This window comes from Saccopteryx bilineata, chromosome 2, assembly GCF_036850765.1.
Source record: "Saccopteryx bilineata isolate mSacBil1 chromosome 2, mSacBil1_pri_phased_curated, whole genome shotgun sequence".
Taxonomy (NCBI): Eukaryota; Metazoa; Chordata; class Mammalia; order Chiroptera; family Emballonuridae; genus Saccopteryx; species Saccopteryx bilineata.
Window position 1 is genome coordinate 163,437,555 of NC_089491.1, and position 26,379 is coordinate 163,463,933.

The 26,379-nt window shown below is 38.5% G+C and overlaps 1 protein-coding gene across 3 annotated transcripts in view; it reads left to right on the forward strand.

Annotated features, from left to right (window-relative positions):
- The window catches only part of ATP8A2 (ATPase phospholipid transporting 8A2), a 759,627-nt gene that overhangs the window by 93,443 nt on the left and 639,805 nt on the right, over window positions 1–26,379 (forward strand). The window contains exon 1 of one of the 3 annotated variants that reach the window (XM_066258317.1): window positions 5,298–5,351. The exons of the other annotated variants lie outside the window; for them this stretch is intronic. Coding sequence (XP_066114414.1) covers window positions 5,318–5,351 — 34 coding nt within the window. The 5' untranslated portion in view covers window positions 5,298–5,317. Of the gene's footprint in view, window positions 1–5,297; window positions 5,352–26,379 lie in introns of those variants that run through there. 3 annotated transcript variants of the gene reach the window in all.

The window sequence follows — 26,379 nt, forward strand, 5'->3', positions numbered from 1 at the left end:
GGCCCACACAAAGGCCTCTGACTCTGCCTCTCTGTGGAGTAACATGGGCGCACCCTCTGGGGGCTTTGGAAGGAATCTCTCGCCCACTATGCGCCAACCAGGGATCAGGTAAAATGGCTGTCCCGCTTGTCTTTTTTGTCTGGGTTTGGCGCGAGTGTTAGCTGTATTGTCCAGGTTGTCACAGGAACAGTTTTTCCTCGGCTTGGATCTCCGAGCCACAGCCTGGTTCAGCTGTTTGTGCCACGGCCTGGATCTATTCACCCCCTTTGCCCGCCTTAGTTTCTATATTCTCAGTTTCCAGTGAAAATCGCCCTGTTTAGGTTAGTGAGGAAGGCGGAGCATTTCTTATTCCCTATTTCCTTCGTGGTTTGGTTATATATTTAGCCAATTTTTCGCTCGATCATACCTTTGGGTGTATTGCTAACATCTGGAGGCTCCAAGGATAGGTTTTTCTGTTTCTGGTTGAAGATCTTGTTGAGGTTTGGGGGAGATTTATTGGTATCACTTCCTACTCCGCCATTACTCTGACGTCATTCCCACGTAAGCTTTTCTAATGTCAGGCTGAGAAGAACCTCATCAGGGGTGGTTAAGATTGGGGATCTTTGTGCCTGAGTTGCATTCACCCACAGCTCACACCTGGGATTGCCACCCAGTTGGCAGTGAGTACCAGGAGGTTCTTTTCTAGAGAATAATTTCTTATCTACATCAGCAGCCCCATCACAGAGTTAAGATGACTATCCACTGTTATGTTCTCCAATAGTACCCAACCCACAGCCCCATCTGTTCTGTTGATGACTTGTAATGTGATAGTGTGGAAGGCACGAGCACATTCAGGCTTACTGCACTCACATGCTCCTTTTTCCAGCATGGATGTGTCCTGCAGCTATGGGCACATCCCTGCCTTGTTGACCTAAGTGTGGCTTGTGTAGCATTTGACTTCTATTATTGGGCAAGGTGGGGAGCATGTCATTTGTGGGGGGGGGAGATCTACAGGACCTTTTTGGATCCTGAATACTCTTCTTGGGACACACATTCTGAGGACTCCTGGGGTTTCTGTGTGTTAATCTGCTGGAGCCTGATAGAAACTTCTTATTACCAGGAAGTGACAGCAGTAGAAGCTGTCTGAAGTGTAGATGTTTCTGGCTATTGGAAATGTTTATACAGTCAGTTAAGTGATGTGTGCTGCATCTCCTGGGAGAAAAAACCAGTCAAGTTTAAATTTTGTTTTTTATCAACATAATCTTTGTATTAGGATTTTTATTTTGGAAGCATCTAACCTCAAGCTTGATGTAGTCCTTCTCTGGTGTGAATGTCACCAGAATTGATTGTATTAGATTCCTGCTTGGCTTTTGTTGGGTTGAACTTTCTGTCCTTTTGAGCCTCAATTGCACAGTTAATTGATCTGTGGGTTTTTCCCTATTGAAGACTTACACATTGAATTGTGTCTCTGCTCTTCAAAAGTTCTGCATAAGGGAAATGTAATGTAGGCTATTGATTTTTGGAATTACCATTGGAATAGAATCTTATTTAGTTTTCCTCTAAATTATAGGCTACACTGATCTTATGAAAAGTTTGCACAGTTAACAAAATCATGTGTACCTCTTCTAACTAAATTTAAATGATGGGCTATCTTTTTATTGGTTTGTGGCCATAAAGTTGATCATAGTGTTGGAGATTTCAAATTTGCCTCAAGACAAGGTGTAATGACTTGACTTGGAATTTGTGCCCATAACCTTCCAGTCAAATTAGAAAAATATTTTGACCATGTTCACAATGCTGCTAATACCTGCTTTAACTTTAATAGAAACCTAAGCTGTTTACATTTTTTTCCTCTCAAGGATATATTTATGCTGAGGAATCTGAAAGGTTTTCAGCAGATGAAAGCCCTAAAAATCCAGTTGTCAAAACTTTTGAAGCTATGGTACTTTTAGGTAATCAGTGTAAATAAAATCAGTCTGACTGTTTTTTTTTTTTTAAATGAAACTTGTCCTGTTATTGCTAGAAATTGCATTTAGCATTTCTGAAAGGTTCCTGAAGTTGGACACCTCACCATTAAACAGGATTATGGAGCCAGACACGTTTTAAAGTCAGAATTACAAATGAATTTTTTTTAAATTCATTTTTAGAGAGGAGAGAGAGAGGGAGAGAGAGAGAGAGAGAGAGAGAGAGAGAGAGAGAGAAGGGGGGAGGTGCTGGAAGCCTCAACTCCCATATGTGCCTTGACCAGGCAAGCCCAGGGTTTTGAACTGGCGATCTCAGCATTCCAGGTCGATGCTCTATCCACTGCACCAACACAGGTCAGGCCAAATGAATTTTAAAGAAAATATATTATCTAAATTCCAAAGAATAGTTAAGGATAGACATTGCAGCATACACCCTGCTTTGTAGAGAAAGTGAGAGCAATTATAAACAAGTGGAAACTTTGGGATCTTTCTAATTCCCCAAAGGGTTCTTCACCATTGGGAAGCCTCCAATTTAGAATCAGAACAATTACATGTTGATAATATGATGGGAAGCCTTAATTTATTAATCAAATGTTAAGAAGGTGTTAAAAATAGGATGTAATAGTAAAGAAAACAGTTCTTCCTATTTTACTCTTTTTCTAATAATAAAATGTGTTCATTGGAGAAAACAGGAGAACACGAACAGGGATAAAAACAAATCATCTATATTCTTTATTTTATTATTTTATTTATTTATTTTTTTCTTTTCCAAGTAAGAGGAGGGGAGATAGACAGACAGACTTCCCCATTTGCCTCGACCAGTATTTGCTCGGCAGTCCCTGTCTGGGGCTGATGCTATGTCTATCTGGCATATGCTTGCAACTGAGCTACTTTTAGTGCCTGAGATGGAGGGTCCATGGAGTCATCCTCAGCACCTGGGGCCAATGTGCTTGAACTAATCAAGCCATGGCTTCAGGAGGAGAAGAAGAGAGAGAAAGAGAAAAAGGGAGAAGGGGTGGTGGAGAAGCAAATGGTCACTTCTATGTGCCCTGACCGGGAATCAAACCTGGGACATCCACATGCTGGGCTGATGCTCTACCACTGAGCCAGCTGGCTAGGGCCTCATCTGTATTCTTAAAGCCCAAAGAAGATAATTGCTATTAACATTTTGATGTGTGGCCTCTTAAAAAAATGTGATGAGTTTTAATTCTTTGTTTTCATTGATTTGCTACATTTGTTACTTTTCAGATTTTGTTTCAAAAATCATCAATCCAGGCATCCAGAGATCCCTGTGGATTTTTCTCAGAGGAACAGTTAATCCTTCGGGGTAGATCTGAAGTGAGGGAATTTTTGAGTGTGAGATTTATAACCTTCAAAAGTCCAGTAAATATCTAAGAGAGAAGCCCAGTTCTAAAAACATTCTCTAAAAAACTTTTAGTATATTTTCACCTCTTTTGCATAGTTTCTATAGAAAAATTTGCACTTTCCACAAGTAATCACAGACAGTAAGAGATGAATTAGAAAAGACAGTTTCTCTCAGCTTTGAACCAAGTTTGTTAGCAAACACAACCTAGTGTATGCTGGGTTTTTATTTCTGTTAATTGTTTTATTTCACTATAGTCTTTTTGTAAAAGAATGATTTATCCACATCAAAAAGGAATGGTATGTCACAATTGAAAATAAGTTATGGGAAAAAGAGGGTAAGAGAAAACAAGAGTTAGAAAAAGTAAGACATAATCAGAGGTCTAAGAAAATATACTTTGTCTCAGAGTTTTTAAGCAACCAAAGCAAAAAGAAGGCGTGATCCACCGTGAGAATTAGTGTTCATTAGAGGGGAAAAATTCTGCCCAGGAGATGCTGAACTGGTTCTGATACTTAGTCCAGAATCGAATTTCTCCCTGAGGAACCCAAAAAAAGTGCTGTGATATGGGACCACAACCTTTACAACAATCATAATGATATGTTGCTTGGAACTCATCAGTCAGCTGTCTCTTCTCGTTCCTCCTGTGAGCCAGGATGGGACAGGGACAATTCTGGGGCAATTCTGCTCCACAATCTGGCTTGAGCACAGTTAGATGGGCCTGGATGCTGCCACAGGGTCTCCCTAACAAGGAGGTCAAGTTAAATCCTCTGAGGAGCGGGAGGTGTTTCAGGATGGAAACATTACAGAGAGGAACTTTGCTCACTCTCCTGTTTATCTCCACACACATCTTTGTGCGGGGCTGTGTCAGGCCAGTTTAGAGAAGCAAGATTCTTTCTTACTTTACCATCACAGTCAAGGTGATTGTTTGCCATCGCCTCTGCACACACCTTGCAACTTAACAGGCTTTTAAAAACGCAATATGATTCTAACCTTTTCCCCCATTTGTTTTTAGGTTTTCATTATAGATGGTTGCCACAGGTGGTTTTGTTAAATATACTGAGTTTGGGGGCTTATGTTTTTTTATATTAATGTCAAGCAAAAGTCATCTTGCTGAGAGATCTTTGCAGTCTATGGAATTTTAACATTAAAATCCAAGTGCCATTTTTATGTGATGTTCTGTGGAATGTAGGTGTCACCCATTTGCCCCTTCTTCTTAAATGACATGATGATGATGGTGCCTACCTTGGTGTAACTGAGTTCTGCGTGGTGAGTCAGGTAAGTGGAAGGAGCTCCAGTCGGTGTCGAGCAGACTGGGTCTTGTTCATAATCCTCACTCTGACTTGCTCACAGGTGCTGAGATGAATCTCCAGAAGTGACTGTGAAATAAGGCAAGCCAAGGAGGCTTCCATTCATTAGAAATTCTACTGTAGGATGTGAGGGCAATCTGGCTGCGACATCTGTCACCCCATTGATCGCCAGGGTTGATTCGGCTGATCTGGCTGGCTAGGCGGGTGTCCCCTTCCTCCCTCACCGCTCCATGTGCGTTCCTCCCGAAGCTGCGCACTAGGTCGAAGAGGACGACCTTCCCCGCTAGAGGAGAGGACCGTTCTTCGGTCAAGGGTATACGAGTAGCTGCGCTCCCCTGCTAGAACCTCCAAACAAGTCTCAAGAAATTCTACTGTAGTATAGGAGGGTACATCCCTGAATATTATTCTCCTCTCCTTTTTCCTTTGCCAATTTGGTAGGTGTAAAGGTTTTATTTTGTTTGTTTCTTGTTTTCAATAAAAATTGTTTCCTCTATTCTATATGACTCTCTACCATCCTTCGTAAGTTTCTTGTACTCAGGAGCTGTGCTTTGTGCTAGGTGAATTAGAACAGGGGAGTTTCAGGGTGTAATATAATTCTCCCAGGTTATCACAGGGATCAGCTTTGAGCTGTCTTAATACCCAGACACCTGTGAACAGTTACTGCTGCATGTGTCTTCATGTGCCCATGTGAAAGACCGAGCACCATGCCTCTGACCTGGAGGAGATGCTGTTCCACAGGTAACAGACACCAGCTGCATAGCTGTTTTAATCTAGATGCACTAGTGCGAGATGTGAGTGAAGGGGAGGGTAAAAAGAACAGCAGTATTTTGAGCAGATTGTTAGCCTGACCCTAGCAGTTCTTATTCTTGTGCCTTTCTAGATAGGGATGATAGGAAGCAGATGATGATTTAGGGAATTCTTTCTCTTTTTGTAAATATTAGCCAGATATGTTTTAAATCCTGAGAGCCTCAATAAAGCTTTTTACAATAAAAGCATTTAGATGAATTTAATATTTAGGTCAATATTAAAATGAATTAGGTTATATTTAGACAGCAAGAAATCCAGAAGTTACATGTGAAAATGGTCTAATAATAACCTGTGGTCTTAGATTAGGTTGTTTACCTCAGTGGGCACCAACATAAAAACAATAAGCTTGAAACAATAAGCTCCTGATTGGGGATCATGCCATTCACATTACTTTAAAATTACTTTTTCTTTGCCCAAATTTGTTTTTAGACAGTTTCTTTGAGTTTAATGAGCTTGCTGTTAGGTGTTTAATTTGCTCTTGCAACGTAGAACAATGGCTGCAAAAGAATAAACCCTCAAAGCACAATAATTCTGCATGTCCGGCAATTTCTTTTACATGGTAACAGTCAGAGGTGGGTTCAATAGCAAGTGCACCAGGCATGCGCTCTGGGCCCCGACTTCTGAAGGGCCCCGCAAAACCCCAACTTTACACTTTTTCCTAATAACATCAAGTTTGGCTTCATATGTGCAATTTTAACATTAATAGTACATAATATTTTTTATTTATTTAAAAATATGGTTAACATGTATTTTTATTTTCCCTGATTCTCTCTCTTTTTTAAGGGGCCCAATATTTTCTTCTGTGCCTGGGGCCTCAACCGACCTTAATCTGCCCATGGTATCAGTTACAACTACTGAAGGCTGTGGTTGTGGGGAGAACGAAAACCACTGTTTGTTAAGATCTGCAGCTTTCAGCAACTTAACATTTCTGTCCCTACCTTACAGTTGTTACAGGGACTTGAGCACAGACTTAACAGTGATTGACACCACATGCACATGATGAGGCAGTCAGTGCTGCCCCTCCCATGTGTATTCTGGGAGTTCTCCTCAGCCTGTGTAGTCTCCTCGTGGTCTATCTGCTCATTCATTTTTTCAACCTTTCCACAACTGGGGACTTAGCTTCTTGCAGCCTCAATACATATTATGACTCTTGCAGAAACACTTTATGTAAGTATTATTTGGTGACCAAGAAAATGATCTTAGTAAACAAATACCCAAAACACTACAATGTCCTGCTTTGTTTTCTTTTTTTTAGCTCAACCCAAATTTATTATCTTATGGATCTGGAGATTAGAAGTCCAAGCGTAGTCTTAGAGCTAAAGTCAAGATGTCAGCAAGGCAGCATTCCTTTTGGAAGCTCCAAAGGCGAATCTGTTTCCCTACTTTTCTCAGCTTCTAGAGCAGGGGTCCCCAAACTTTTTACACAGGGCGCCAGTTCACTGTCCCTCAGACCGTTGGAGGGCCGGACTAATTATGAACAAATCCCTGTGCACACTGCACATACTTTATTTTAAAGTAAAAAAAAAAACAAAAAACCAGGAACAAATACAATATTTAAAATAAAGAACAAGTAAATTTAAATCAACAAACTGACCAGTATTTTAATGGGAACTATGCTCCTCTCACTGACCACCAATGAAAGAGGTGCCCCATCCGGAAGTGCGGCGGGGGCCGGATAAATGGCCTCAGGGGGCCGCATGTGGCCCGCGGGCCGTAGTTTGGGGATCCCTGTTCTAGAGACTGCCTGCATTTTTTGGCTCCTGGCCCCTTTCCTCCATCTTCCTGGTGAATTATTCCAATCTCTGCTTTCATCCTTGAATCTCTTTTTTTCTGACTTTGAACTTTTGCCTCCCCCTTTTTCTTTTTACTTTTAATTTTATTTTATCATTTTTTATTTTCAATTACAGTTGACATTATTGTATTAGTTTTAGGTGTATACCCCAGTGATTAGACATTACATAACTTACTAAGTGATCATCCCAATAAATCTCACACTCACCTGAGACCACACACAGTTATTAGACTATTATTGACTATATTCCCCATGCCATACTTTACATTCCTATCACTATTCTGTAACAAGCAAATTGTTCTTCTTAATCCCTTCAGCATTTTCACCCAACGCCCAAACCCCCACCCATCTGGCAACTGTCAAAATGTTTTCTGTATCTATGATTTTGTTTCTGTACTGCTTTTTCATTTATTTTGCTTTTTAAAGATTCAATTGTTGACAGATATGTATCTATTGCCATCGTATTGTTCATATTTTTTATATATATTTTTCATCTTATTAAAGAGGGCCCTTTAACATTTCCTGTAATACTGATTTGGTGGTGATGAACTCCTTTAGATTTTTCTTGTCTGAGAAGCTCTTTATTTGTTCTTTGATTCTAAATGAAAGCTTTGCTGGTAAGAGTAATCTTGGTTGTAGGTCCTTGCTTTTCATCACTTTGAATATTTTTTGCCAATCCCTTCTGGCCTAAAGTGTTTCTGTTGAGAAATCACCTAACAGTTTTATGGGAGCTCCCTTGTAGGGAACTAACTGCTTTTCTCTTGCTGCTTTTAAGATGATCTATTCATATTTGCATTTTAATTATGATGTGTCTTGTTGTGGGCCTCTATGGGTTCATCTTGTTTGGGACTTTCTGTGTTTTCTGGATTTATATGTCTTATTTCTTTCACCAGGTTAGTGAAGTTTTCTGTCACTATTTTTAAAAATAGGTTTTTAATTTCTCCCATTCTCTTCTCCTTCCAGCACCTCCATGATACAACTGTTGATACACTTAAAGTTCTCCCAGAGGCTCCTTACAGTATCTTCATTTTGTGTGTGTGTGTGTGGGTTCTTTCTTTTTTTTTTTTTTGCTATTCTCACTGGGTGTTTTCTGCTTCCTTATATTCAAAATTGCTGATTTGGTTCTCAGCTTGATCTACTCTACTATTGATTAACTGTAAATTATTCTTCATTTCAGTTAGTGTATCCTTCATCTGACTGGTTCTTTCTTATGTTTTCGATGTTTTTTTTTTAATGCTCATTTTTTCTTCTTGAAGTTCTCAATAAGTTTTTTTTATATTTTATTTTTTTAATAATTTTATTTTTTTAATGGGGTGACATCAATAAATCAGGATACATATATTCAAAGTTAACAAGTCCAGGTTATCTTGTCGTTCAATTATGTTGCATACCCACCACCCAAAGTCAGATTGTCCTCTGTCACCTTCTATCTTGTTTTCTTTGTGCCCCTCCTCACCCCCTATCCCTCTCCCTTTCCCCCTCCCCCCGGTAACCACCACACTCTTATCAATGTCTCTTAGTTTCACTATTATGTCCCACCTACGTATGGAATAATACAGTTCCTGTTTTTTTCTGATTTACTTATTTCGCTTCGTATCATGTTATCAAGATCCCACCATTTTGCTGTAAATGTTCCGATGTCATCATTTCTTATGGCTGAGTAGTATTCCATAGTGTATATGTGCCACATCTTCTTTATCCAGTCATCTATTGATGGGCTTTTTGGTTGTTTCCATGTCCTGGCCACTATGAACAATGCTGCAATAAACATGGGGCTGCATGTGTCTTTACGTATCCATGTTTCTGAGTTTTTGGGATATATACCCAGTAGAGGGATTGCTGGGTCATAAGGTAGTTCTATTTTCAGTTTTTTGAGGAACCACCATACTTTCTTCCATAATGGTTGTACTACTTTACATTCCCACCAACAGTGTATGAGGGTTCCTTTTTCTCCACAGCCTCTCCAACATTTGCTATTACCTGACTTGCTAATAACAGCTAATCGAACAGGTGTAAGGTGGTATCTCATTGCCGTTTTGATTTGCATTTCTCTAATAGCTAAAGAAGATGAGCATCTTTTCATATATCTGTTGGCCATTTGTATTTCTTCCTGGGAGAAATGTCTATTCATATCCTCTTCCCATTTTTTTATTGGATTGTTTGTTTGTTTGTTGTTGAGTTTTATGAGTTCTTTGTATATTTTGGAAATTAGGCCCTTATCTGAGCTGTTGTTTGAAAATATCATTTCCCATTTAGTTGGCTGTCTGTTTATTTTGTTATCAGTTTCTCTTGCTGAGCAAAAACTTCTTAGTCTGATGTAGTCCCATTCATTAATTTTTGCCTTCACTTCTCTTGCCATTGGAGTCAAATTCATAAAATGCTCTTTAAAACCCAGGTCCAAGAGTTGAGTACCTATGTCTTCTTCTATGTACTTAATTGTTTCAGGTCTTATGTTTAGATCTTTGATCCATTTTGAGTTAATTTTTGTACAGGGGGAGAGACTGTAGTCCAGTTTCATTCTTTTGCATGTGGCTTTCCAGTTTTCCCAGCACCATTTATTGAAGAGGCTTTCTTTTCTCCATTGTGTGTTGTTGGCCCCTTTGTCAAAAATTATTTGACTATATATATGTGGTTTTATTTCTGGACTTTCTATTCTGTTCCATTGGTCTGAGTGTCTACTTTTCTGCCAATACCATGCTGTTTTGATAGTCGTGGCCCTATAATATAGTTTGAAGTCAGGTATTGTAATGCCCCCAGCTTCATTCTTTTTCTTTAGGATTGCTTTGGCTATTCGGGGTTTTTTATAGTTCCATATAAATCTGATGATTTTTTGCTCTATTTCTTTAAAAAATGTCATTGGAAGTTTGATGGGAATTGCATTAAATTTGTATATTGCTTTGGGTAATATAGCCATCTTGATTATATTTATTCTTCCTAGCCAAGAACAAGGTATATTCTTCCATCTCATTATATCTTTTTCGATTTTCCTTAACAATGGTTTATAGTTTTCATTACATAAGTCCTTTACATTCTTTGTTATGTTTATTCCTAAGTATTTTATTATTTTTGTTGCAATCGTGAAGGGGATTATTCTTTTGAGTTCCTTCTCAGTTGTTTCATTGTTGGCATATAGAAAGGCTATTGACTTCTGTATGTTAATTTTGTATCCTGCGACCTTACTGTATTGGCTTATTGTTTCTAGTAGTCTTTTTGTGGATTCTTTAGGGTTTTCGATGTATAGGATCATATCATCTGCAAAAAGTGATACCTTTACTTCTTCTTTTCCAATATGGATGCCTTTTATTTCTTTGTCTTGTCTGATTGCTCTGGATAGAACCTCTAGCACCACATTAAATAAGAGTGGAGAGAGTGGACAACCCTGTCTTGTTCCTGATTTAAGAAGGAAAGCCTTCAGTTTAGTGCCATTTAATATGATGTTAGCTGATGGTTTATCATATATGGCTTTGATCATGTTGAGATATTTTCCTTCTATACCCATTTTGTTGAGAGTCTTAAACATAAAATTGTGTTGTATTTTATCGAAAGCCTTTTCTGTGTCTATTGATAAGATCATGTGGTTTTTGTTCTTTGTTTTGTTGATATGGTGTATTATGTTAACCGTTTTACGTATGTTGAACCATCCTTGAGATTCTGGGATGAATCCCACTTGATCATGATGTATTATTTTTTTAATATGTTGTTGTATTCGATTTGCTAGTATTTTGTTTAGTATTTTAGCATCTGTATTCATTAGAGATATTGGTCTGTAGTTTTCTTTTTCTGTGCCATCCTTGCCTGGTTTTGGTATGAGGGTTATGTTGGCCTCATAAAATGTGTTTGGAAGTATTGCTTCTTCTTCAATTTTTTGGAAGACCTTTGAGTAGAATAGGAACCAAGTCTTCTTTGAATGTTTGATAAAATTTGCTGGTATATCTGTCAGGGCCTGGACTTTTATTTTTGGGAAGGTTTTTAATGGTTTTTTCTATTTCTTCTCTACTAATAGGTCTGTTTAGGCTTTCTGCTTCTTCTTGACTCAGTCTAGGAAGGTTGTATTGTTCTAGGAATTTATCCATTTCTTCTAGGTTGTTGAATTTAGTGGCATAAAGTTTTTCATAGTATTCTACAATAATTCTTTGTATATCTACGGTGTCCATGGTGATATCTCCTCTTTCATTTTGGATTTTGTTTATATGAGTTCTTTCTCTTTTTTCCTTGGTAAGTCTTGCCAAGGGTTTGTCAATTTTATTGATCTTTTCAAAGAACCAGCTCCTTGTTCTATTAATTTTTTCTATAGTTTTTCTGTTCTCTAATTCATTTATTTCTGCTCTGATTTTTATTATCTCCTTTCTTCGGCTGGTTTTGGGCTGTCTTTGTTCTTCTTTTTCTAGTTCCTTAAGGTGGGAAGTTAAGTGGTTCACTTGGGCTGTCTCTTGTTTGTTCATATATGCCTGAAGTGATATGAACTTCCCACTTATCACTGCTTTTGCTGCATCCCAGAGATTCTGATATGTCATATTGTCATTTTCATTAGTCTGTATATATCTTTTGATCTCTGCACTTATTTCTTCTTTGACCCATTCATTTTTTAAAAGTATGTTGTTTAGTTTCCACATTTTTGTGGGCTTTTTTCCCTCTTTTTTGCAGTTGAATTCTAGTTTCAAGGCTTTATGATCAGAAAATATGCTTGGTACAACTTCAATTTTTCTGAATTTGCTGATGTTGTTTTTGTGGCCCAACATATGGTCAATTCTTGAGAATGATCCATGTACACTGGAGAAAAATGTATACTCAGTCACTTTGGGATGAAATGTCCTGTAGATATCTATCATATCCAGGTGCTCTAGTGTTTTGTTTAAGGCCACTATGTCTTTGTTGATTCTCTGTTTGGATGACCGATCTAGAGCCGTCAGCAGTGTATTGAGGTCTCCAAGTATGATTGTGTTTTTGTCAGTTTTTGTTTTAAGATCAATAAGTAGCTGTCTTATATATTTTGGTGCTCCTTGGTTTTGTGCATATATATTAAGAATTGTTATGTCTTCTTGATTCAGTGTCCCCTTAGCCATTATGAAATGGCCATTTTTGTCTCTGAGTACTTTTCCTGTCTTGTAGTCAGCATTATCCGATATGAGTATTGCTACACCTGCTTTTTTTGGATGTTATTTGCTTGGAGTATTGTTTTCCAGCCTTTCACTTTGAATTTGTTTTTATCCTTGTTACTTAGATGAGTTTCCTGTAGGCAGCATACAGTTGGATTTTCTTTTTTAATTCATTCTGCTGCTCTGTGCCTTTTTATTGGTGAGTTTAATCCAATTACATTTAGTGTAATTATTGATACTTGTGAGTTCCCTATTGCCATTTTATATCTTGCTTTCTGTTAGTTTTGTATCTTGTTTGATCCTTCTCTTTTGTTTTTCTATCTTTTGTTTTTATTTGGTTGTATTCCATACATCTTTCCTCTGTTGCTATCTTTTTTATCTCATGTGCTTCTGTGGTGGTTTTTTCAATGGTGGTTACCTTTGAGTAATGAAAAGGGTCCCTACCCTGTTCATTGTAGCGAACTATTTTCTGAGTACTTTTGCACTCCATCGTCCTTTACTACTGTTAATCTCCATCTTCTCCCCCTCTTTCTTTTTGTTGTTGTCACAGTTTAAATTTGGTTTTATTGTGTTCTTCTTGGAGCTTTTACTTGTGGCTCTGTTTTTTTTTTCTTTGTATCTGATTGGAGAACCCCCTTTAGTAATTCCTGGAGTGGGGGTTTTCTGATGATAAATTTCCTAATCTTTTCTGTATCTGTGAATGTTTTTATTTCTCCTTCATATTTGAAGGATAGCTTTGATGGGTATAGTATTCGTGGCTGAAAGTTCCTCTCTTTCAGGACTTTAAATATTGGGGTCCACTGTCTTCTAGCTTGAAGAGTTTCTGCTGAGAAATCTGATGATAATCTAATGGGCCTTCCTTTATATGTTGTATTCTTCTTTTCCCTGGCTGCCTTGAGAATTTTTTCTTTGCTGTTGGTTTGTGTCCATTTCATTATGATATGCCTTGGAGTAGGTTTGTTGGGGTAAAAAAAACTTGGAGTTCTGTTTGCTTCTTGAACTTGAGGCCTTAGTTCTTTCCACAGGCTTGGGAAGTTCTCATCTATTATTTGTTTGAGTATGTTCTCCATTCCATTTTCTCTCTCTTCTCCCTCTGATATACCTATTATTCTTATGTTATTCTTTTTGATGGAGTCAGATAATTCTTGTAGGGCTATCTCATTTTTTTTAATTTTTGAGTCTCTTTCTTCTTCTCTCTGTTGTGCCTCAAGTTGCTTGTCTTCTATTTCACTAATCCTCTCTTCTATCTGACCTGTTCTATTAGCTAAGCTTGTTACTTCGTTTTTCAGCTCGTGAATTGAGTTTTTCATCTCTGTTTGATTTGTTTTTATAGTTTCAATTTCCTTGGACATATATTCTTTGTGTTCATTGAGTTGTTTTCTGAGCTCCCTAAATTGCCTTTCTGTGTTTTCTTGTATATCTCGGAGGATTTTTAGGATTTCTATCTTGAATTCTCTGTCATTTAGCTCCAAGGTTTCCAATATATTAAATTTTTTCTCCATAGATTTTTCCTCATCTAGCTGTGTTACCTCTCTTTCTTTTGTATCCATGATATTCGATTTTCTCTTCCTTAATGGCATCTGAGGGTGGTTTTGTTGATAGTATTAATGAGATTTAATAAAGAATAAAAAGTTAAAATATAAAAAATAAAAAAAATTAAAAATCGAAAAGAGTTGTTTTTTTTTAAAAAAATTAATAATGAACTAAAGAAAAATAAAATAAAATAAAAATTTTAAAAAAAGGAAATTATTCCCCCTTCCTTTTTTTCTCTCCTCTCCTCTCCCCTCTTTCTTGAGAAAATCTTGTGGTGAACTGTGAATTATAACAAACAATGCTTGTGAAGGAGGACCTGAATTGGGGAAAAGTAATAAAGGGGCAAAAAAAAAAAAAAGAAAAAAAAAGAAAACAGAAAAAAAAAGAGTGTATGGACCCACAAAAAGCAAATAAGGAAAAAATTGGGATCAAGAATAAAATGATTTGCTTTTAGGTGTTGGTTTTCTAAGAGTTATGATGAGAGGAATAAGAGGAAAACGGAAAAATGGGGGGACAAATTAAAAAATTACTATTGTATTTAGTGGAACAAGAACTAGATAATATGGAGAGCCTGGGATGGGAGCACTGCTAGTGAGTTAAAAAGGTGAAATAAAAAACCCCCCAAATGCCACAAACATAAGTTTGAGTTTCAGATAAGATAATTTGTTTGTTATTGAGGTTTGAATGAAAGGAGATGTAAAGGAGAAAGGAAGAAACTAATATAGAGGGAGAAAAGAAAGAGAGAGAGAGAAAAAAAGAGGGAACCACTAAAAGAAGAAAAAAGAAAGGAGAGAGAGAGAGAGAGAGTTAAGGGTTTTGGAGTGCAACCCTCATAGAGAGAAAGGAAGAGAAGAGAAAAGATAATGGGAGATGTAACACTTATGGGTAGTGTAGTTCAAGGAGAGGAGAGAGTAAGACCAGCAGAGAGTTAATCGGCCAAATTGGAGGAGGAAAAAAAGTATCAAGAATGAAGATAAGAGAAACAAATGAACAAATATAATAAAATGGGATAGGTTATAAAGTCTGCAGTTTATTCTTGATTTTGAGAGGTTATCTTCTTGCTTTTTCTTTTCTCTCCCTCTTCCTGGTCAGTGACTCTGTACCCCGGGTTCTGCCCCTTTGGCACGCTCAGGTAGAGGTTTGCAGTTGATAAGTCTCTATGGCAATGTCATGTATTGTGCTTTAGTCTTGTTGGCAGTCGAGGCTCATTAGCATTTATAGGCTCCGACAGTGAGAGAGTCCGTGTTCCTGGAGCCTTTCTCCTAGTCTTTCCTTCCTCAATTAGTAGCCTGATAATCCAGCTATGGGGTTGCTGCTGCCTCTGCCTGGATAGTAAGAGGCTCAAAGAGCTGGCAACTCCCCACTCTATTTCCACTCAGCACAGGGCTCTGGGTAAGGCTCAGTCAGTCAGAGCTGCTAGCATAATCAGGCAGGCTTTCTGCCCACTCAAAGACCTCTGGCTCTGCCACTCTGTCCGGTAACACTTCCGGGGCACTTGGAGGAAACTCTCACTCACTGTCTGCAACGAGGATATCCGGCCAGCAGTCTCACGCTCTGAGTGAAACCCCCAACCGCAGGGAAAAGTTGCAGCGTTGGAATTGAGTCTCGCTCCGTCCCCGTGCGCGGCTTTTGCAAGGCGCTGGGGCGTCCCGAGATTCCGCTTTGGCCCACACAAAGGCCCCTGATTCTGCCCCTCTGTGCGATAACACGGGCGTGCACTGCTGAGGCACTCAGAGGAATCTCTCATTCACTATCTGCGCGCGCAAACCCGGATATGAGGCCAGCCGCGTTTCCCTCTGAGTGAAACCCCCGCCCGCACGGAAAATCTCCACTGTTGGAATTAGTTCTCACTCCCTCCCATGCGTGGCTTTCCCAGGGCGCTGGGGCTGCCCAGAGACTCTGCCCTCAGCCCACAGAAAGGCCTCTGACCCTGCCTCTTCGTGGGGCAACACGGGCAACCACTCCCAGGGCCTAGGAAGAAATCTCTCGCTCACTAACTGCACGCACGCTGACCAGGAGACCGGGTAAAATGGCCGCTCCGCTTTTTTTTTTTTGTTTGGGTTTGGTGCGAGTGTTATCTTGTATTGCCCGGGTTGCCACAGGATCAGTTTTTTCCTCAGCTTGGATCTCCGTGCCACAGCCTGGTTCGGCCATTTGTGCTGCGGCCTGGATCTATTCACCCCCTTTGCCCGCCTCAGTTTCTATATTCACAGTTACCAGAGAAAGCCGCCCTGTTTAGGTTAGTGAGGAAGGCGGAGCATTTCTTACTCCCTATTTCCTTCGGGGTTTGGTTATATATTTAGCCAATTTTTCACTCATCCATATCTTTGGGTGTATTGCAAAGCATCTGGAGGCTCCAAGTATAGGTTTTTCTGTTTCTGGTTGAAGATCTTGTTGAGTTTTGGGGGAGATTTATCGGTATCGCTTCCTACCCCGCCATTACTCTGACGTCTCAATAAGGTTTTTGAGCATCCTTATACCTAGTGTTTTGTACTGTGAATCTGAGGTATCACTTGCCTCCATTTTGTTTAGTTCTTTTTTCTAGAGATTTCTTCTGTTCTTTCATTTTGGACATGTCTCTTTGTTTTCACATTTTGGCTGCTTCTCAGTGTTTGTTTCTGTGTATTAAGTAGAGCTGCTACATCTCCTAGACTTGGTAAGTGGCCTTGTGTAGTAGGTGTCCTGTAGGGCCCAGTGGCACAGCCTCCCCAGTCACCTGAGCTGGGCTCTCCAGTGCACCCCTGTGTGGGTTGTGTGTACCTTGTGTTGTACTTGAGCCTTCATTGCTGTTGACATAAGTAGGAGGGATTGAACCTCTGGCTAATCAGTGTTTTTTTTTTCGTTTTTTTTTTCCTGAAGCCGGAAACGGGGATAGACAGTCAGACAGACTCCCGCATGCGCCCAACTGGGATCCACCTCGCACGCCTTCCAGGGGGCGACGCTCTGCCCACCATGGGGTGATACTCTGCCCCTCCGGGGCGTAGCTCTGTCGCGACCAGAGCCACTCTAGCGCCTGGGGCAGAGGCCAAGGAGCCATCCCCAGTGCCCGGGCCATCCTTGCTCCAATGGAGCCTCGCTGCGGGAGGGGAAGAGAGAGACAGAGAGGAAGGAGAGGGGGAGGGATGGAGAAGCAGATGGGTGCCTCTCCTGTGTGCCCTGGCCGGGAATTGAACCCGAGACTTCTGCACGCCAGGCCAACGCTCTACCACTGAGCCAACTGGCCAGGGCCGGCTAATCAGCTTTGAGGACTGGCTGTGACTACAGCAGAGGAGCTGCTGTCTACCCTTTGAAGCAGGACTTGTATCAGTGGGGCTTTGGTGCTCAACGAGTCTGTCCCTTGAATATATCACTTGTGGAAGTGGTAGGGTTGTGCTCTGGTGTGGTCTCATGCTGTCCATTTAAGTGCACTGGCTCTGGGACCTCCCAAGAGGTGTAAGGTCAGCCACTGCCTATGGCCTATCTGGGGCCACCCAGCATGAACTGCAGAGTGACATGCATTTGGCAGTTACTTGTGCTGGGCTTAGAGGTACCCAGGAGAGGCCAAGTTGTAAACTAAGGGTGGCTGCTACTAGTGCCAAGCCTGGGGCCACTTAGCAAGAGGTATGGGGTATGCAGAGGTCAGATGTTGCCTGTTTGAGAGATTTTAGGAAAGTCTGAAGCATGAGCCAAGACAAGCCATTTATGTGGAAAAGTCACTGGAAACACTGTATTTTTCTTTTTTATTCTGCTTTGTGTTCATTGAGCTTCTGTATCTTTGAATTTATACTTTTCATGAAATCTGAAAACATTTCTGTCTTTTCCCTCTTTACGCTCCCTTTTTTGCTCCCTGGGACTCTAATTATATATATATATATATATATATATATATATATATATATATATATATATATATATATATATACACACACACACACACACACACACACACACACACACACACACATATATATCTCAGACTCCCTTGATATTATCTCATAAGTCACCGATGCTCTGTTTATATTGTTTTCTCATTGTTTCAGTTTGGATAGTTTTTATTCTGATGTCTTCAAATTCAAGTTTTGGGGGTTTTTTTCCTTTGCAATGCCTTATCTTCTTTTAATTCCACCAGGTATCATTTTAATTTTAGATATTTTAGTTTTTATCTCTAGAAATTCCATTTGCTTCTTTTTATAAATCTCTCTTTTCTTTTTTATATGCTTTTTCCCCTTCTAAATCCTTGGACATATCAAATATACTAATATTAGTTTTCTAAACTTCTTGTCTAATAATTACACATCTCTTAAATTATGGGTCTGTTCCCATCATTGAACTTTTTTTCTGGGTATGCATCATACATTTGATATGCGTTTTCTGTTTCTTGCATGTGTAGTAGTTTTTGATTGAATACGATACATTGTGGATTAAGTGTTGGATTTTGTTAATTTCTGTCAAGAGTTTTTGGACTTTGTTTTGGCTTATTACTGTATTTCCCCATGTATAAGATGCTCCTGTTTTTGAAAAATTTGGTGTCTAAAAACTGGGTGCATCTTATATAGTGGTTGTAGATTTTTTTCTTGCATTTCCTGCTTTTTCGTACTTGTTTTCACGCTCATTGTTGAAGACAATGATTTGTCATCAGCCACAGATGAGGACAAGCTAATAGATGGGAGTTTTGACAGTGATGAGGAGTTGTATAAATTTTATGATGAATAAACCTTGAGTTCAATAACTGTCAGTAATACATTGTTCTTCAAGTTTAAGGCCCCAAAATTAAGGTGCGTCTTATACATGGGAGCATCTTATACATGTGGAAATACGGTGACTTGTAGTTTAAGTTTGATTTTTACTAAGGTTAGTTTTTAAGCTACAATGTACTGGGTCTCTAGAGTAGCCTTTCCAAGAGGCCTATCTTAGTCCCACAACTAAGGCATGGTTCCTTTAGTTAATTAGGTCTCTTTGGGTCATGGGAACCCAAACAATTTCCTGGTTTTGTATGAATCTTGGAAATTGTTGCTCTTACTTTTCTTTGGTAATTACCCTTTCCCTGGCCTTGATAAGTTTTGCCATTTATATTTACAGATTGGAATTTAGTCAAAGATCCATAACGACCCATATGAAAATTTCTGGAGCTTAAGTTTTTTATAGTTTCTCAATCCTCAGTTCTCTGCATTGTAAATTCTCAGCATTTTGGGCTCTTCACACCGAAGTTTGTCTTCTCAATTTGATGAGACTTCCAGGTTTTCTTGAGTGGCGGTGGAGAGGGGAGTGGGAGAGGTTCCCTCCTCATTACAGCTTTGCCCAGAAATTGTTTTCAGGTAGAAAGATGATATGATTATAGGGGTCACTTTGTTTGTTTTCTTCTCTCCAGTGTTATCTTCCTATACTGCTTGTTGTTTGCTATAAAAAAAAATTATTTACTCTATTTCATTCAGATTCCTAATTGTTATAGTGGAAGCATGCTAGTCTGGACCTCCTTAATCTCTCATGGTCTGAAACAGATATCCCAATGGGTGTATTTTAAACTGTCAATATGCAAGATAAAATAATCCCATTTCAATGTATATTCCCTTGATTATTGTGTGCTTTTTTGCCTTAAACCAGGGGTCGGGAACGTTTTTGGCTGAGAGAGCCATGAACACCACACATTTTAAAACATAATTCCATGAGAGCCATACAGCGACCCCTGTACGTTAGCATTATCCAATAAAAATTTGGTGTTGTCCCTGAGGACAGCTGTGATTGGCTGCAGCCACCCGCAACCATGAACATGAGCGGTAGGAAATGAATGGTTTGTAATACATGAGAATGTTTTATATTTTTAATGTAATTTTTTTATTAAATATTTGTCTGTGAGCCAGATGCAGCCATCAAAAGAGCCACATCTGGCTTGCAAGCCATAAGTTCCTGACCCCTGTTCTAAACTAACTTAGACTTTCTAGGCTTTCTGTGGTATAGTTTGAGGGAGCCAGTTGCTTGGATATCATCTAACTTGGGTTGTTATTACAGTAGTGTAAAGGCACTCCGTACCAAAAACACAAGTATCACACTGGGGTTTTCAAAATTCTAATGTAGTTTAAAAGGGGAAGAGATTTATTTCTGTAAGCAAATATATCTTCATATGTATATAAGGCATGCGTTTTAGCTGGAGAACTTAGAGAGAGGAAGTTTACAACATAGCTCACTATTAGTCACACAAGAGACCATTGTGACGTCATAAAGGGAATGGAAAAGTAGGTAACTGCATGCACCGTTGGCATCTTCTCACCATCAAAGACTAAGAGTATATAGTAAGAGGATGTTATATTTTATTCTTTAGGTGCTATAAAGTATCATCTTGATTTTTCTCTTTACTAAAATAATTCAATTCTGTTTAGATGCTTTTCTCTCCTTATAAACTTATGATTGGTTTTTATGACTTTCATATTTTTGTGTAAGTCAAATAACAATAGTGTGCTTAAAAAAGGTGCTGTTAAAGATTGACACCCTGTTTAAGTTTGAATTAAGTATGTAGTAGCAGTTCACAGCTGTGAAAGCATTTATGGACACATATCTTTAAGAAACACTACTATATATTATTTTAGATGTTTTATATTTCCAGAAAGGTCCCAAATATTTAAAACAGCAAATATCTTCTTTAGTTTTACCAATAGATACTAATTTCATATTTAAAGTTGATTAAAAATGCAGTTTTGATAAATCAAGTGTTAACTTACCAAAGTAAAATAGGAAACTTTTGAATTAAAAATAACTTTGGGCAAAGCAGGGGGACATGTTGGGAAATATTATACAAACATTTAATGGCTCAAAATGGTAATGTGAACATAAAAGATTGTTTTATGCATATGTAGGGCTGTCTGTAGCTAGGGTTTGACAGCTGTGTGCTCTCTCTGACATTTGACCTCAGAGGTTGCTGTGCTTGGTAAACTTGTGTGTGCCCTTCCTTGTTGTGAGCTCTCACTTCTGATATTACAAGTGTCACTGGCTGTAGCAATATTTTTCCTTCTATTTGTGTCTAATCTGAGGCAGGGGTGTGTCTAGTTTGTTAATCTTATTAGAAACAAGGATAACCTAAATATGTTCTTAACTCTAACGCAGGACTGAAGTCCTCTAAAACGGAAACTTTGGATGTTAGTGAAAAACTTTCATATGTTGACTTGGATTTCTCTACAGGCATTTTGATTTCTAAATCACAGCTGGATTGAGAGTTTTCAAGAGGGCTAAGTTATAGCTAGGCCAAGTGCTAGTACAGTTTGAGGATATGGTGGTTTTGTATATAGAGCTATCTTCCCTGTTAAATTTTCCTTAAGCTGGTAGTGAAATCATGTTTTCTTCTTTAGATATAAGGTGTATGTTTAATGAGGAGTGGGAGGGCCGTGAGGGATGTCCACAGGTAAGAAGTCAATGCAGGTAAGGTAATTATTAATAATAAAGTTTATAACTGTTAGAATAGTGTGGTCAAACAGAAATATAATGTTGGCATATTTGTACTTTAATATTGTAGTATATTTTAACTTAGTAATCCCAAATGTTATTTCAACATGTAATAAATATAAAACTTATTAAGACAGTTTATACTTTTTAAATTCCCAGTCTTCAAATTCTAGTGTCTATTTTACCCTCACAACATGTATCAATTCTGATTGGCCACATTTTAAGTACTCACTAGTCATATGTAGCTAAGTGCTACCTACCAGATAGCATAGGGGTAGTTTCTGGTTGTTCTCTAATCAATATTGTACTTCCTGTTAAAAATTTATACATGCACACAAATTGCAGTCTAAGTAAAGTGTTGATAGTTCACAAATACCCATTTTAATGCACTCTAGATAGCTATAATGAAATAACAATCTTTTTGTTTACTTATCAAAATCATTGCTATACTTACCAGTAGTGTAGTCTTTCTACTGTTGGGTAATTGACACGATCCTTGTAATGCAGTTTTCTCTGAATGATAAAAATTTGAAGACAACCATAAACATAGTAAGTGCTTTTTAATATTAACTGTGACTATACAGTAGGAATAGAAGAGTTCTTTGGGTTAGTTAATGCAATATGCAAGTAATTTGTGTGAGTGTGTGTGCAAGGAAAGTATAGGATTTAACTTAGAATTATAAATTACAGAAATAATATGGTTAGAAGGGAATGGTGGACATGGAGATGGCCCTTGTGATCTAGAACACAAAATTGAGGCTCATAAGTAGGCCAGGTAGAGGAATTCCTGGTTAGAATATAAAGTAAGTAAATACAGAGACGCTCTTGTGAAAAATGACTTGACAAAAAGAGGGTGTATAAGCTTTGTAGTAGCTGATGTTTATATATTTAACAAGTACTCTTTGGTACTGTAACACAGTACAGCCATATGAGTTAATAGAATCTTTAATAAAAATCTTACAAATTATCATATCTTTGTTAGCTCATCTAATACATCTGAGAAGAGCATATTAGTTTTTGGGGTCAGAAAGATTAAGAGATTTGTCATTACGTTTCATGAAGTTGGGGGTGGGATTATGCCTTTAGATTAGACTTGAGTTCATTGTCACATCTGTTATAGTAGCTGTGATGAGAGCATTGTATTAATAGTGTCAACATCAGGTGTGTGAGGGTTCCAGAGAGTTCCATAGCTTTGTATTTATTGTAAGTCTGAATTTTTCCCCTAAAGAATCAGTCATGTGACAGATGAGTACATGCAATGGGGATGGTGAGAATAGTGAATTGGGCCAATGCATTAATTACCTAGAGCAGGGGTAGTCAACCTTTTTATACCTACCACCCACTTTTGTATTTCTGTTAGTAGTAAAATTTTCTAACTGCCCACCAGTTCCACAGTAATGGTGATTTATAAAGTAGGGAAGTAACTTTACTTTATAAAATTTATAAAGCAGAGTTACAGCAAGTTAAAGCACATAATAATAATTACTTACCAAGTACTTTATGTCAGATTTTCACTAAGTTTGGCAGAATAAGTCTTTATAAAACAATTTACTATAGTTAAATCTATCTTTTTATTTATACTTTGGTTGCTCCACTACTGCCTACCATGAAAGCTGGAACACCCACTAGTGGGCGGTAGGGACCAGGTTGACTATCACTTGACCTAGAGCGAGGCTCTGTTGAGGATGAGTTGTATATTTCATGTAGACACATCTTACATTCCCTTCAAGGAATTTTTTTTTGAGGGATTGGTTTTAGTAATTTTATCTTCCTGTAAAACAAGTTGGCTTTTGACTTTTCAACTTTTGCTTAATAAAATTTTTTTCAAAATTCTGATTGAAAGTTATTCTTAGAAGATAATAGTAAAATTCAAATTAGGAAGTTTTACTCATTGTCACAGTTGCTGAGGCCAATTAAGATGCCAGCGTGCAATGCTCTAGCGCAATTATTTTCAGATATTACAGTTTTAGGATTTCTCCTTGTGGTGAGTGTTCTGACCTTTGTCCTTAGATAATTTGAAACATGTGTAGCTTTATTTCAGTGTGGCTGCTTTTTTGAACCTTTTCTTGGTTTCTTTGTCTTCTTATTCAGCATTTTACCTTGTGTTGCGAGAACTTTCTGTTGTCCTCTTTTCTTGGATTTTACCCACATTCTTGACATAGCTATTTGTTTTATGTTATTTATGGCTTTGATGGTCAATGCCATGACTTTGAGGGTCTTCCGCCTATTCCAGAAATGCAGGTGTGTGCCACAGTTACTGTTCAGAGCCTCAGAAGAACTCCCATGGCCCTCTTTTTTTTTTTTTAAATTTTTCTGAAGTTGGAAATGGGGAGGCAGTCAGACAGACTCCCACATGCACCTGACTGGGATCCACCCAGCATGCCCACCAGGAGGCGATGCTCTGCTGCATCCATAGCCATTCTAGCGCCTGAGGCAGATGCCATAAAGCCATCCTCAGCACCCGGGCCAACTTTGCTCCAATGGAGCCTTGGCTGCGGGAGGGGAAGAGACAGAGAGGAAAGAGAGAGGGAAGGGTGGAGAAGCAGATGGGCACTTCTCCTGTGTGCCCTGGCCGGGAATTGAACCCGGGACTTCTGCATGCCAGGCCGATGCTCTACCACTGACCCAACCAGCCAGGGCCTCCCATGGCCCTCTTGTATCATTAAAAACCCTTTTAATTGGGTGTGTTTACATTAAAAGAATTCTTCTGTTTACTCATGCCAGTCTTCTTGTATCAGTTCCTATGAAACTTTTTATAGTGATTATAAAACATCTAATAATTTCTAATTTCAACACATGATCAGTGGAACCAGACAGACACAGATCTGAATCTTGGATAGATCACCTGTGAGGTAGGTGTCTTTCGGCAAGTTATTTAACCTCATAGAGCCTCAATTCTCTAATCTGTAAAAGGGTGATATACACAACCTGGTTGTAAATTAAATGTGATTTTATGTGAAGCACCTGGCAGGTGGTAGGTCTCAGGACATAGAAATTTAATAACAATGGGGAACAAATTTTTTTTTCCTTTTATGTTGCATAAGGTTTTAGAACTGTTTCTATATATTTCGGCATTGCTAATTCCAAATCTGAAGTTTGTTTCTTGGTGAATGCTCTAGTTTTTATGCAATTTTAATTTCTTTTTGTTACAGTTAATGGCATGCATTGGGGGGTTTTTTTGGTTTTATTATTTTTCTTTTTTTGTTTTTTACAGGGACAGAGAGTCAGAGAGAGGGATAGATAGGGACAGACAGACAGGAACGGAGAGAGATGAGAAACATCAATCATCAGTTTCTCATTGCAACACCTTAGTTGTTCATTGATTGCTTTCTCATATGTGCCTTAACCACGGGCCTTCAGCAGACCAAGTAACCCCTTGCTTGAGCCAGCAACCTTGGGTCCAAGCTGGTGAACTTTTTTTTTTTTTTTTAATTATAATTTTATTTTTTTAATGGGGCGACATCAATAAATCAGGTTACATATATTCAAAGATCAACAAGTCCAGGTTATCTTGTCTTTCAATTATGTTGCATACCCATCACCCAAAGTCAGATTGTCCTCTGTTACCTTCTATCTAGTTTTCTTTGTGCCCCTCCCCCTCCCCCTTTCCCTCTCCCTTTCCCCCCTCCCCCCGTAACCACCACACTCTTATCAATATCTCTTAGTTTCACTTTTATGTCCCACCTACGTATGGAATAATGCAGTTCCTGGTTTTTTCTGATTTACTTATTTCACTTTGTATAATGTTATCTAGATCCCACCATTTTGCTGTAAATGATCCGATGTCATCATTTCTTATGGCTGAGTAGTATTCCATAGTGTATATGTGCCACATCTTCTTTATCCAGTCGTCTATTGACGGGCTTTTTGGTTGTTTCCATGTCCTGGCCACTGTGAACAATGCTGCAATGAACATGGGGCTGCATATGTCTTTACGTATCAATGTTTCTGAGTTTTTGGGATATATACCCAGTAGAGGGATTGCTGGGTCATAAGGTAGTTCTATTTTCAGTTTTTTGAGGAACCACCATACTTTCTTCCATAATGGTTGTACTACTTTACATTCCCACCAACAGTGGATGAGGGTTCCTTTTTCTCCACAGCCTCTCCAACATTTGCTATTACCTGTCTTGTTAATAATAGCTAATCTAACAGGTGTGAGGTGGTATCTCATTGCAGTTTTGATTTGCATTTCTCTAATAACTAAAGAAGATGAGCATCTTTTCATATATCTGTTGGCCATTTGTACTTCCTCCTGGGAGAAGTGTCTGTTCATGTCCTCTTCCCATTTTTTTATTGGATTGTTTGTTGGTTGTTGAGTTTTATGAGTTCTTTGTATATTTTGGATATTAGGCCCTTATCTGAGCTGTTGTTTGAAAATATCATTTCCCATTTAGTTGGCTGTCTGTTTATTTTGTTATCAGTTTCTCTTGCTGAGCAAAAACTTCTTAGTCTGATGTAGTCCCATTCATTAATTTTTGCCTTCACTTCTCTTGCCATTGGAGTCAAATTCATAAAATGCTCTTTAAAACCCAGGTCCATGAGTTGAGTACCTATGTCTTCTTCTATGTACTTAATTGTTTCAGGTCTTATGTTTAGACCTTTGATCCATTTTGAGTTAATTTTTGTACAGGGGGACAAACTGTAGTCCAGTTTCATTCTTTTGCATGTGGCTTTCCAGTTTTCCCAGCACCATTTATTGAAGAGGCTTTCTTTTCTCCATTGTATGTTCTTGGCCCCTTTATCAAAAATTATTTGACTATATATATGTGGTTTTATTTCTGGGCTTTCTATTCTGTTCCATTGGTCTGAGTGTCTATTTTTCTGCCAATACCATGCTGTTTTGATTGTCGTGGCCCTATAATATAGTTTGAAGTCAGGTATAGTAATGCCCCCAGCTTCATTCTTTTTCTTTAGGATTGCTTTGGCTATTCGGGGTTTTTTATAGTTCCATATAAATCTGATGATTTTTTGCTCTATTTCTTTAAAAAATGTCATTGGAAGTTTGATGGGAATTGCATTAAATTTGTATATTGCTTTGGGTAATATAGCCATCTTGATTATATTTATTCTTCCTAACCAAGAACAAGAAATATTCTTCCATCTCATTATATCTTTCTCAATTTCT